The sequence below is a fragment of the Rhinopithecus roxellana genome, chromosome 14 (assembly GCF_007565055.1).
Source record: "Rhinopithecus roxellana isolate Shanxi Qingling chromosome 14, ASM756505v1, whole genome shotgun sequence".
NCBI classification, from domain to species: Eukaryota; Metazoa; Chordata; class Mammalia; order Primates; family Cercopithecidae; genus Rhinopithecus; species Rhinopithecus roxellana.
The window spans coordinates 122,302,303-122,315,662 of record NC_044562.1 but is presented as its reverse complement, the minus strand read 5'-3'; the positions used below and the strand labels follow the sequence as shown (position 1 = coordinate 122,315,662).

General features: G+C 54.7%; 1 protein-coding gene across 3 annotated transcripts; it reads right to left on the bottom strand.

Moving 5' to 3' along the window:
* Window positions 1–1,498: 1,498 nt before the first annotated feature.
* On the bottom strand, window positions 1,499–12,835 carry LOC104674397 (serine protease 40). 3 transcript variants are annotated; one of them, XM_030916712.1, is made up of 5 exons: window positions 12,639–12,835; window positions 11,104–11,290; window positions 8,079–8,353; window positions 5,923–6,098; window positions 1,499–2,630 (listed from the first exon to the last, which is right to left on the bottom strand). In XM_030916712.1, exons 3-5 carry the CDS (start codon window positions 8,275–8,277, stop codon window positions 2,316–2,318), a joined length of 690 nt encoding a protein of 229 aa, XP_030772572.1. In that variant the 5' UTR covers window positions 8,278–8,353; window positions 11,104–11,290; window positions 12,639–12,835; the 3' UTR covers window positions 1,499–2,315. The 3 variants fall into 3 exon arrangements, with proteins under 3 accessions (XP_030772572.1, XP_010376993.2, XP_030772571.1); XM_010378691.2 differs by lacking the exon at window positions 11,104–11,290; XM_030916711.1 differs by lacking the exons at window positions 11,104–11,290; window positions 12,639–12,835 and adding an exon at window positions 9,670–9,865.
* Between the last annotated feature and the right edge of the window lie 525 nt (window positions 12,836–13,360).

Below are 13,360 nucleotides of genomic sequence, written 5' to 3'. Positions count from 1 at the left end.
GGTGCACACCACCATGGCTGGCTAATTTTTGTATTTTTATTATAGTAAAGATAGGATTTCACCATGTTGGCCAAGCTGGTCTCCAACTCCTGGGCTCAAATGATCCACCCGCCTCAGCTTCCCAAAGTGCTAGGATTACAGGCATGAGCCGCCAAGACTGGCCACTTTTTTTAGTTGCATATTTTGTAGCAATGAGATCTCACTGTGTTGCTCAGGCTTGTCTCAAACTCCAGGCCTCAAGCAAGCCTCCTGCCACGTCCTTCCCAAGTGTTGGGATTGTAGGCATGAGCCACCACTCCCGGCCACGAGCTATTCATTTTTAACATGAAGATCTCGTGACATGGTTGTATTGAGTGGAGGAGTGGAAGGAAAGTTTGCCTCTTCCAGCCTGTTCCACAAGACCTGAGACTCATCGGCTCCTCACCCAGCCCAGGTGTGTGGGACTCTGATTTTCATCCCAGAGTCTTGGGGCCTTCTCTTCCTTCGGCATCCGTTTCACTGTCCAGGGGACCAGTCAGCTACAAACAAGCTGCCCAGCTGAACGCCCAGGTTAAACTGCCTCTGTGTGCAATGGCCCACACCCTCAGCACTGAGGCGCAAAAAAGGCCTCAGCGCCCTGTGGCCTTGATGCCTGGATGTCAGGGCCCGAGGCTGGCATGCCACACACAGCCTGAGGTTCCTCCAGCCACATCTGTGCCTCCCCAGTGACTCTAGCACCTGCATTTGTGTTGCAGATTCTGGGATTCACCCTGCGAAGGCTGTGACTGTGACCTGACCATGACCAGAAGGCCAAAGGCCCAGCCTCGGAGGAGCTAAAGCTTCGATCGGACGCTTGGCTGAAGGACAGCAACTGCCACGCAGCTCCTCCCTGAACACCTGTCTCTCAGATCAGCTAATTTAGTGATTTGGTTTTCGAATGGGATAGATTTAGAATTAGCTTTGGTGATATTTAGTTATCTAGTATTACTAATGGTAATAGATTTCGAATTTGCTTTGGTGATTTTTTTGCATTTTATGTTGTAAGTTTTTACATACAACAATAATTTCGAGTTGTTTAAAACTATTTTTACATAAAATGAAGCAAATATGTAGAAAAGAATCCAAAACAAAGATAGCTCTTAATAAATTATTGTATGGCAATGCACCCTTGTGATCACCACCAAGGCCTCTCTGCCTCTCATTCACAGAACCCTCACTGATTCTTTTTTTTAAGATGGGAGTCTTACTCTGTCGCCCAGGCGGGAGTGCAGTGGCATGATCTTGGCTCACTGCAACCTCTACCTCCCAGGTTCAAGCGATTCTCCCGCCTCAGCCTCCTGAGCAGCTGGGACTGCAGGCACCCGCCACCACACCTGGCTAATTTTTTGTATTTTTAGTAGAGATGAGGTTTCACCATTTTAGCAAAGATGGTCTCAATCTCCTGACCTCATGATCCGCCTGCCTCGGCCTCCCAAAGTGCTGGGATTACAGGCGTGAGCCACCGCACCCGGCCGGCTGCCCCCCTTTCATTGTGAGTTCAGGTTGGGGTTGGGGGAGAGCTGTGGTGTGAGGCCCTTCGAGAGTCCTGCTGACTCGTTGGGATGCAAACCTGACTCAGACAGGTTTGCAGGGGCAACTCAGAGTCTGGGTTATGGGCTCAGTGCTGGACCAGCAAGTCCTGGGTCAGCCAAGCCACAACCCCTATAAGCTGGAGCAAGCCACAGGGGTGGGGACTGGGTTTCCAGAGGCAGGGAGAGGGCAGGGCTGTGAGTACAAGGGGCAGTCAGCTGAGAGCTGAGCCCTGGGACAGAACTCTGGGACTGCTGACCCAAGACCTCAGCCCCCTTCAGTTTACTTGCAAGCTGTCGAGGAGACCCTCTGTGACCTGTGTGCCTGGAAGATACGACTTCATCCCTGACCGGCGCACAGCACCTAGCTCCAGTAGGACAGGCAGCTTCTTCCATGTGGGGAGGCCCTGGCCCCATTTTTCTGGAAGACTGCATGCCCTGGAGGACAGGAACGGGGCCTGAGTCTGCGCGACCCAACTCCCCACAGAGAGTGACTTGGCTCCCATATCCCTGCCCAGGGAGGAGGGAGACCTTCCCTCCCTGAGGAGCTGGAGACACAGTGGAGTGTGGGAGATGGCTCTGGTGAGCCAGAAACCAGAGCAAGAAGCTTCTTGGGTGGTTTTTATTTTGTCAGGCCTGGGGCAGGGGTGGCCTTGGGTGGACAGGAGAGCCCAGAGATGGAAACACGTCAGGAGCATGCAGAGCTCAGCAAGGAGGCCGGCCTGAGGTGGGCACGCTTGTGGTTAGGAGGCCAGGGGCCCCGGCCCTTCACAGGCTCCCCAGCAGAATCAGCAGCAGGAGGAAGGTGTGAGCAGCCAGAAGGGCTGCGCAGAGCCCGGGTTTATAGACGGTACCCTGAGAGGTCATGCTGTCCAGGGCTGGGGGCATTTCCTGAGGAGGAGCCAAGGCAGGATCCACAGGGGGACTCTCCCTCTTCTTCTGGCTAATCCAGTTGGTGAAGTAGGAGAGCCTGGTGAAGACGCTGGGGCCGATGGGTGAGTGGCAGTCGAGGCTCCAACTAGACAGCCCCATCAGGAACCAGGTGCCATTTAACGGGCAGACGAGGGGACCCCCGGAGTCTCCCTGAGAACAGAGAGGACATGGGTGGTGGGGACCAAGGCAGGGAGGGACACACATTGTTCAGGGCAGGAGGGAGCCTTACACTTCTCCAGGATGGAGCGTGGGAAGCAAGGTGTGCGGCAGGTGTCCCCACTGTCTGAGTGAGTGGCGCTCATCAGTCACCTGGGCGATGTTAGAAGCCCAGACCCAGGACAGACCTCCTGGATCAAAATCTGGAAGATGGGGCTCTGGAGCCCCACTCCACAAAGCTCCCAAGGAGACCCTGGGCAGAGCCTCCAGGCTGGCAGTCACAGACCCATGAGGATAAGCAGGAGATTCTAGGAGATGGACATCCAGGCCTAGCCCTCCTGACCTTAGTGGGGAAAAGGGGTCGCCTGTGGTCCCCGGGGTGGCTGGGTGCGAGCCTGGAGGGCTGGATGCGCCTTGGCCTGAATTCTCAGCCCAGCACTGCATCCCACCAGTATTTTGTTATTTTTTAACTTTTTTTTAAAAATTGAAATGGAGATGGAGATCTTGCCATGTTACCAGCTGATCTTGAACTCCTGGTATCAAGTGATCCTCCCGCCTTGGCCTCCAAGGTGCTGGGATTAAATCTAGTCCCAAATCCAGATGTCCTTGACTTATTAAGGTCCCTAGTGTTCCCTCCATTTCTTGGTTGAGCTTTTCAGAAAATGCCAGGCTGTGGGATGTGCTGAGGGGAAAAGAGGTGCTGCCTGTGCCCAGCCTGGGGGTAGGGCAAGTGCCAGGGGCTCCCAGGTGAGCACGAGGGATTGTGAGTGTGGCAGGGCCCCCGAACGGGGAAGTCCCTGACATCCTGGGCAGAGCACCCCCATCCCATAGGCCAAAAAGGGAATCCCAAGGAAACAAGCGTCCTCCTGCCATGTGTGCAATCAGCAAGACCAAGCCTCTTCTGTGTGCAGACAGCACCGAGGAGGCCCCAAGGGACATTCCACATGAACAGACATCACAGACGTGGTGTGTGGACAGGGGCGACCTGGAAGGACCCCAGAAGTGCTGCTGTGATCCTAGAGCTTCTCTGAGCCAACACAGGAAGGAGGGGCAAGGCCTGACTGTGCCAGCCCACAGCCACAGTCAGTGGCAGGGGACCTGGTGCAGATTCTGTCTGATAGGATGGTTCTGGCCTGAGCCCCATCAGGACACAACTGCAGGAGAAGGGATGGCAGAGGCTAGTGGGAAATGGTCAACACACAGGACTTGCCATATCTGACCCTTTCTCTCTGTCAAAGGAAATGGGCAAAGCAAGGCAATCAGGCCCAGTGGTACACGGTGGGCTGTTGGTGTCAGGAGGCTGAGGAGGCCGCTCCAAGGAGGACAGCAGAGAACAGGAGGGGCCGCCCAGAGTGTCTGATGGGGGATGCTGCACCAATGCCTGACGGCACAGCTGTGGCGAGGACAGAGCCCAGGAAGCAAGAGAGGGCACAGGCAGGCACCCTGGGGTGAGCCCTGCTGGGACAGGTGAGGTGGGAGGAGGTTGTGGGGAGCAGGGAGGGTGCCTGTAGGGCATTTGTGATGGTAGTCATCAAAGAATGTTTCTGCACCATGGGGTGACCAAAGAGAGAGAAAGAAAAAGAGGGAGGTGCAAGACGGGGAGAGGAGGCCGGGCACGGTGGCTCACGCCTGTAATCCCAGCACTTTTGGGAGGCTGAGGCAGGCGGATCACTTGAGGTCAGGAGTTCGAGACCAGCCCAGCCAAGATGATGAAACCCCATCTCTACTAAAAATATAAAAATTAGCCGGGCGTGGTCGTGCATCCCAGTTACTCGGGAAGCTGAGGCAGGAGAATCACTTGAATCTTGGAGGCAGAGGTTGCAGTGAGTCGAGATTGTGCCACTGCACTCCAGCCTGGGCCCTATATCAAAAAAAAAAAAAAAAAAAAAAAGATGGAGAGATCCTGCACTTCCTCTCTGGGCCTCAGTCCCCCACTATAAAATGGAAAGATGACACACAGTGGGGGAAGACATTCGTAATATATGAACATATCCAACAAAGGGCTCACGTCCCCAATAGACAAAGAGCTCCTGTGATTCCGAATGAAAGGCAGACAATCCCATAGTTGGCAAAAAACTTGCACGGACACTTTACAAAAGAGGCAATAAGCATATAACAAAGGGCTTATCTTCACTAGTCACCAGAGAAATGCACATTAAAAACCACACACAAGAGTTCATATGAAAATAGCAAGACAGTTTGAAGGACTGGCAGCAACCTGAACTATCACTCACCAGCTAGTGGGAATGAAAATTGGTACAACCAGGTTGCAGAGTTTCTCAGACGATCAACGAGAGATGAACATGTGCATATCTCATGGCAAGGCAATTCCATTGCCAGGGTGACCGCCAACCAGAATGGGAATCTGTGTGCTCTGAAACGCATGCACCAGGAGGTCCACAGCAATTCTATTTGCAACAACCTCAAATGGGAACCACCCAAATGCCACCCACACTAGAATGGATAAGTAAATTACAGTGTCTTTGCACAGTGGAATAGCATACGGCAATAAAAATGAACAATACGGACTGCACGCCAGATGGATGCAGCCCACAGACACAACATTGACTCAGGGGACCAGGCAAAAGCTTGCATACCATACGGTTACACTCAGCTAAAAGTCCCCACATGAAGCCATAGTGCTTTAGAAAGCAGGCAGGGTTAGCGTCAGGAATGGGGCATGGATGAAACCCATGGGTGCCAGGTACATGAGTGGTCAGTCTCTGAAAATTCCTCTGCAGGACACTTGTACTTATGCCCTTCCCTGTGCATGGTGTGCTTCAACAAGGTTTCTTTTTTTTTTTTTTTTTTTTTTTTGAGACGGAGTCTCACTCCGTCACCCAGGCTGGAGTGCAGTGGTGTGATCTCGGCTCACTGCAACCGTCGCCTCCCGGGTTCAAGCGATTCTCCTGCCTCAGCCTCCCGAGTAACTGGGACTATAGGCACACGCCACTGTGCTTGGCTGATTTTTGTATTTTTAGTAGAGATGGGGTTTCACCATGTTGGTCAGGCTGGTCTCGAACTCCTGACCTCAGGTGATCCACCCGGCTCAGCCTCCCAAAGTGCTGGGATTACAGATGTGAGCCCCTTTTTACCCGGCCAACAACGCTTCTTAAAAGATACAAAGAAAATGGATGGGCCAGTGCTTTTGGGGGGCTTCTGTGCTGGCTCTGACACCTCAGGCTTGGCTGGGCTCGGGAAGAAGTCAGGGCTGGGGCAGGGTCCAGAGGAGACCCTGTGGCAGAGGCCCAGGACAGCACAGGTGAGAGAGGTTGAGCCCACTCACCCGGCAAATGGACTTTCCCGTTACGAGGTCCCCAGCGCACAGCATGTCCTCGTGGATGGTGTAGTCACTGCTGCTTGGCTGGCCAGGGTACTGTGGCTGGAAAAAGGATCCGCAGACACTATTTTCCATGACACCAACCTCTGCCTCCTGAAGTTGGAAGGGCTCAGGCAGGAAGACTGTGGGAGGTGTCAGATGTGCAGCCAGAGGGAAGCCCTCCCTTCCCAGCCCGCTCACCCAGGGAGGGCACACCAAGATGAGGGGACAGGCAAAGGGGAAGGGCCTGCAGTAAGAAGAGCCAGGAGGGAGGCCAATGTGGCTGCAAGGGAGCAGGCCTGGGGTGAAGGGTGAGGCGCAGCAGCCTCGGGGCCCAGAGCGGGGGCCCTCCTAGCCAGGATGTGGTGCTGGAGGTGTCATTCCAAACACACTGGGACACAATAGAAGGGTCTTATGCATCAAAAACAAGCCCTCTGGCTGCTAAGAGGAGGCAGAGCTGGAGGCAGGGAGGGTGGCAGCTGGAGTGGCAGCCTGGCTGGTGGCATACCTAGCAGGTGTCAGGCGGGCTTGAGCAGTGTGACAAATCAGACACGCCCTTCCTCAAGGAGCAACTGGTCTGGGGACACTTGGGCTGTGGTCCCAGATGTTGTCCCAGATCTGGCCTGGGGTCCCCATGTGGGCAAAGCCTGATGACAGGGGCCCACCCCTGCACAATGCCTGCCCTGTGTGGGCCTCATGGGTCCTTGGGGGCTGCTGGTGTGTAGAGAGAGAAGGATAACTGGAGCTCAGATCTTTCATCAAGGTCAATGGCTCTCTGCTGGGTAGCTGCTCCAACTAACTGATGACTTCCCCAGGCCCTAACTTCTCCTCTCCCACCTGGAGAATCTTCTCTGCCTTGATTCTTAGAGAATGACAGTCCCTGGGAGGCCCGAGGTGGGTGGATCACCTGAGGCTGGGAATTCGAAACCAGCCTGACCAACATGGAGATATCCCATCTCTCCTAACAACTCAAAATTAGCCAGGTGTGGTGGCTCATGCCTGTAACCCTAGCTACTCAGGAGGATGAAGAGAATCGCTTGAACCCAGGAGGTGGGGGTTGTGGTGAGCCAAGATCATGCCATTGCACTCCAGCCTGGGCAACAAGAGCGAGACTCCACCTCAAAAAAAAAAAAAAAAAGTTTGAGAATGACAGTCTCAGGAGGCTGTCTTTGGAGGACCAGCTGCTCTCATGACTAGGGCCATGTGACTGACATTCAGTGGCAAGGGCAGGGAGGCCAGCTCTGGCCCGCTCATGGAAGGAAGTCCTGTCCTAAATGCCTCCTCTGAGATAGTCTGCCAGATCATGACCCCGCGAATAATTCCCAATCGCCATTCTACTGTTTTGCACTCATCACTATATTTTCCTAAATCAAAAGCATTCACTCTTTTGCTGGAGCCTTTGCCTAACATTTCTTCCCTCTCAGTCTACAAATACACAAATATATATGACAGATATGCCAGGCAAGCAGCGAGGTTCACATCCACAGAGGTAAGTGTTCTTCAGCCATAAACACCTGGGCCGGAGGACAGACCTGCTCACTTTTTTTTTTGTTTTTGAGACAGAGTCTTGCTCTGTTGCCCAGCTGGAGTGCAGTGGTGTGATCTCGGCTCACTGCAACCTTCGCCTCCCTGGTTCAAGCGATTCTCCTGCCTCAGCCTTCCCAGTAGCTAGGATTACAGGCACCCGCCACCACGCCCAGCTAACTTTTGTGTGTGTATATATATGTGTGTGTGTGTGTGTGTGTGTGTGTATATATATATATATATTTTTTTTTTTTTTTTTTTAAGTAGAGCTGGGGTTTCACCATGTTGACCAGGATGGTCTTGATCTCTTGACCTCGTAATCTGCCCACCTCGGTCTCCCAGAGTGCTGGGATTACAGGCATGAGCCACGGCACCCACAGGCCTACTCTTACTTGCTACTGATGCCCAGCACCTTCCACTACCATGGAAGCTCCACTTGGTGAGGCCCTGGAGGAGGTCAGACCACAGCAGGCCCTTGTCGTCAGGGTGGAGTCAGTAACATTCAGAAAAAGGGAATCCTGAATGGCTCAGAGTCAAAGAGCCCAAGTGCCTGCCTCCAAAAGTGGGAGATGCTCAGGCCACTTGACTGCACTGCTCACCATCCTCGGTGACCATTCCCCAACCAGATATCCAGCAGGAGCTGTCAGGGGCCAACGACGTGGTGGGTTCCGGAAGGCAGGCGGGGAGGATGTGGGAGCTGAATTCCACATGACGGTGCAGCTGCAGCAGGGTGATGTCACTCCCCATGCGGTGCCACTTGTTATAGTCAGCATGCACCATGATCCTATTCACTGTCATCTGCCGGCTGTGCTCTGTGGGATGGTTTAGCTGGTTGTACCCAAGTAGGATCCGGTAATCAGATGGGTTAGTGGACCTGTTGTGGGGAGGCTCCTCTGAGTGCTGGGCTGGCACCCTCACCCCAGCTGCCCAGCTGGCAGGCACCCAGACCGCACCATCACTCTGGGGTTACTCTCTCCTCCCTTCCTCATGTCAGATAGCCCTGCTTTGGTCTTGACAAGAGCTTGAGGGCCTTCAGGACACTTGGCCTTGGATGATTCCTGTGGCTTTCTCAGCATGCCCCAGACTCAAAGGAGTCGAGAATCTTAGTGCAGAAAACACTGGGGGTGCATTACACTTCACCCCTTCATTTCAGAAGAGAAGAGACTTGGCTCATTCCTAGCTCTGACCAGAACCCTCCTGAGGCCCCATGACCTACAGTAATTCTCGAAGACCCTATTTCCCTAGCCAGTACGCTCCACCCCCTTCTCCCCAGTCCTCATGCACCACCATCTCCAAGGCTGCCCCACCTGGTGACTAGGAAGTCAGCAGGTATTGGTGGAGCACATGGAGGAGTTCATGGAACTGAACTTGTTTCCAGAAAACGAGTGACTTTCCAACCCACAGGTCCTGGCTGTGTGGTCCTCCTCCCCGCACATGGCTGCATCCACCTCCCCCAAGGCCTCTCCTGCTCCGAGAGCCTGTCTGGCGTAGGTTCTACCACAGTCCTGGGCTTGTGCCTCACTTTCCTGACAGGATGAGAAGCCTCAGGGCAGGCCTTGCATCTCTGTGTACCGCACAATGGGCCTCACTTGAGGCCTGGCACCCGCGGGTGCTGAATAAATCAGTGGGACCTGAGGAGGATGCTACAGCCAGCTATGTCCAAAGCTCTGGTTTCTGGCTCAGAATTTGACATCCTCCCCAACTCCCTTATAGCACACAGCAAGCCCAGGAAGCACTGGAGGAGTAACTCAGTCTCCTGACTCTCTCTGCCTCACACCTCCTGGGACAGAGGCCATCTGTTTCGTCTTTCACGCTCGTCTGTGGGGACGGTGGCACATAATTCTCCAGAAGTGACAAAACCCCCCTGGCTGGACATACAGAGTCGCAGGACCCTTCTGGGGAAGAATGTGCCAGCATATGTGGGTAGCCAGGACCCAGGGGAGCCTTTGGCAAGTGTTCCCTGGACAGCCTGCAATGAGCCCTGACTGAAAGGGGCCAGGCACTCGACCATGCATGCCTGGCCCTGGGAAGCCCTGGAACTGTCACTCTGTCTCATCACCTGAAGCGTGTGTCAAGTGTGTGTGACCTGGGATGCTGCACACCCACTACCATTTACACAAGAAAAACCAAGGCCCACTGAGATTGTGTGGATGGCCTAGACCTGGGCAAGATGCAGAAACCAAAGCTCACCCTGAGTGGAACATCAGGATTTTGATTCCTAAAGTTTACAGCAGATGGAGAGTGGGCTGGAGGTGGTTCCCTTTAGAAATAAAGTCTGTTGGGCCGGGCGCGGTGGCTCAAGCCTGTAATCCCAGTACTTTGGGAGGCCGAGACGGGTGGATCACGAGGTCAGGAGATCGAGACCATCCTGGCTAATACGGTGAAATCCCGTCTCTACTAAAAAATACAAAAAACTAGCTGGGCGAGGTGGCGGGCGCCTGTAGTCCCAGCTACTCAGGAGGCTGAGGCAGGAGAATGGCATGAACCTGGGAGGCGGAGCTTGCAGTGAGCTGAGATCCGGCCACTGCACTCCAGCCTGGGCGACAGAGCAAGACTCCGTCTCAAAATAAATAAATAAATAAATAAAATAAAGTCTGTTTTCCTCTATTTATTGATAATCCCAACTAGAGTGGATTAATTTTCATTTAGGTATTTATTTTATTTTACTTTGTTCTATTTTATTTTATTTTTGAGACAAGATCTGGCTTTGTGGCCCAGGCTGGAATGCAGTGGCACAACCACATTTCACTGCAGCCTCAACCTCCCTGGGCTCAGGTGATCCTCCTGCCTCAGCCTCCTCAGTAGCAGGGACCACAGGCATGCCCCATCATACTTAGCTAATTTTTTATTTTTAGTAGAGATGGGGTTTTGCCATGTTGCCCAGGCTGGTCTTGAACTCTTGGGTTCAAGCAATCCACCCGCCTTGGCCTCCTAAAGTGCTGGGATTACAGGTGTGAGCCACTGTGACAGGCCTTAACTATTTATTTATTTTTACTTTTAATTATTTACTTATTTTCAGACAAGGTCCCATCCTGTCACCTGGGGTGGGGTGCAATGGTGTAATCACAGTCACTGCAGCCTTGGCCTCCCAGGCTCAAGTGATTCTCCCGAGTAGCTGGGAGTACAGGCGCACACCACCAGGCCTGGCTAATTTCTGTAATTTTTGTAGAGATGAGGTGTCACTATGTTGCCCGGGCTGGTCTGGAATTCCCGGACTCATACAATCCTCCCACCTTAGCCTCCCGAAGTACTAGGATTACAGGTGTGAGCCATCACACCCAGCTCCATTTAGCTGTTTCAAAGTAATGTGCGTGTAGTGAGACAACCACACCATCTCAGCAGGTTGACCCATGTGGGGTGGAGGGGCGGGGGGATGCCCAGCCCCAGAGTGAGAGATGAGGTAGGATCCTTTGCTTGGGAGATGTCACACACTTGGTCAGGAGACTGGAGCAGTGTGATGAGCAGGGACAGCATTCCAGGCACAGGGCACTGCTGGGTCAAAGGCAGGACACCTGGGGGCAGCAAACTGTCCCAGAACAAAGCCTACAAAGAAAAGGCTGCGCCCTCACTTGGGGCTTCCCTCTGGCGTGCCCTCCCACAGCAGGGCCCTGAGGGAAGATGCACCTTTGGAAGCAGTGAGCAGCAGAGGCCACCCAGTTGCTGTCGATGAGGGCAGCTCCGCAGATGTGCCTGCCTAGATAGAGTAGACTGGCCTGCCATGGCCACCGCTCAGGTTCCGCCCTCTGGCCTCCGAAGATCTTCCCGGTGGGCCTCCCGGAGGAATTCCCGCTGAATCTGGTCTTCCCACACACTGTGGAGACAGCCCAGCAATGAGGTGCCTGCATGAAGGACGCCAGCCCCTGATGCCCCCAAATATCAGGATCAACAGGACCCGGGGCCACCAGGCCCCTCCTCTCACTTCACAGGAGGGACATGTCCAAGGCTCAGGGTGAAGCCACGTGGCCCATGGGACAGCACCACCTGGATGACCCGGGAACACACAGCCCAAGGCCCCTGTCAGGGGCGACGGCCGGTGGGGTTGGGGGGTGAGCACTGGGCCCGGCTTCTCCCAGGCCTCGATGCTGTGTGTGTTGGCGCAGAAGCGGCTGCAGAACGGATGCACCGCTGCACCACGCGGCCCCTGATCGGCTGTGCCCTCCCTTCCCGGCCCAGTGTGCCCCCAGACTGAAGCGAAGGACACACTCCGCCCACAGTCCCGTCTGCAGCAGCATTTCCCCGTCCTGGAAATGAGGGTGTGGGGGGCGCTGGACCGCGGAGGCCTGAGATCCACCCCGGCAGGGCCAGCGCGGGGAGCCCCATCCTCTCCGCTCCTTCAAAGGCGCCTTCCTCCCAGGGCCCGAGAACCAGACCTAGCCTGGCCGGACCCTCCGGGCGGGGGTCCACGTCGGGCGGAAGGCGGGCGACCTCTGCTCCTCGCTCTATCCGGGCCACCCCGCCCGCTCACCTGCAGAGAGGGACGAGGTGCACGGGACGCGCAGCAGCAGGAGGAGCGGCCAGAGGATCGCGGGCAGCGCGCAGTGTCCCCGCCGGCCCCGGCCTGAGCGCTCTGCCCCCGCGTCCCCCATCTGGCCGGTGGCCTGGGCGTCCCCAACGGGGCGGAGAGCGCGGCGCGTGGCCAACCGCGGGGCTCCGGGAAACCGCCCGCTGCCATCGGGGTGCTGGGACCGGATCCCAGACGGGCGGGTGTGGGGAGCCCGGGCCCGTGGCAGGCAGGGGTCACTGGGAACCCCCAGAGCGTCCCAGGGCCCCTCCCTCCAGGAACTCCACTGTGCAGAGGAGACATGAAGGCAACCATGGCCCAAGCCCAGAAATACACAGTAATGGTGAGAGGGCAAGTGCTTGCATCACGTCATTAAGCTTGCTTTCCGAGTTCAACCCACTCCTCCACAAGGACGCCGGCTCCTGGGATTAGGTCAGGCCCACCAGGGACAATATAATATCCTTTTCTTAAACTCCAGTATGCCACAGTCGTGAGAAGGCGGTGCCGTCTCAGTCACAGGTCCCTCCACATTCAACAGGAGAGTCATAGACAACAGCTGGGTGGCAGGGAGTCATCTCAGAATTCTGCCTAACACAGCCCAACCTCCGGCCTCCAGTGAGGCACGTCCCTCCCAATCCCCAAAATGCATTCAGCATACCTCAAGGTTACCAAGGGCCTCATCCTGTCACCGGAACAGGGCCTGATTCAGACATGAAGAGAGGAATTCGGGCGGGTCCATGAAGTGAAAGCACGTTGCTTAAGAAAGTAAAAGAACAAAAGAATGGCTACTCCACAGGCAGTTGCCCATTTTTATGGTTATTTCTTGATTACATGCTAAACAAGGGGTGGATTATTCATGAGTTTCCAGGGAAAGGGATGAACAATTACCAGAACTGAGAGTTCCTCCCTCTTTTAGACCATATAGGGTAACTTCCTGACTTTGCGGTAAACTGTCATGGCACTGGTGGGAGTGTCTCTGAGCATATAATGAGCATTGAGGACCACCAGAGGTCACTCTCGTCGCCATCTTGGTTTTGGTGACTTTTGGCTCCTTTACCCCAACCTATTTTAACAAGATCTTTATGACTTATCTTTTGCCTACCTCCTATCTCATTCCGTGACTTAGAATACCTAACCTCCTGGGGGCCGGGCATGGTGACTCACACCTGTAATCCCAGCACTTTGGGAGGCCAAGGTGGGCAGATCACCTGAGGTCAGGAGTTCCAGACCAGCCTGGCCAACACGGTGAAACCCCGTCCCTAATAAAGATACAAAAATTAGCAAGGCATGGTGGCAGGTGTCTGTAGTCCTAGCTACTTGGGAGGCTGAGGCAGGAGAACAGCTTGGACCTGGGAGGCAGAGGTTGCAGCAAGCTGATAT

Bases quoted from the DNA above. Each gene is read 5' to 3' on its own strand.
- LOC104674397 (XM_010378691.2), bottom strand. From the start codon at position 12,661: ATGAGGCCCTTGGTAACCTTGAG. The intron at 8,354-12,638 runs GTATGCTGAATG...TCCCCACAACAG, and splicing joins AGGCCCTTGGTAACCTTGAG to GTCCACTAACCCATCTGATT. The intron at 6,099-8,078 runs GTGAGCAGTGCA...CACCTCCCACAG, and splicing joins GGGAATGGTCACCGAGGATG to TCTTCCTGCCTGAGCCCTTC.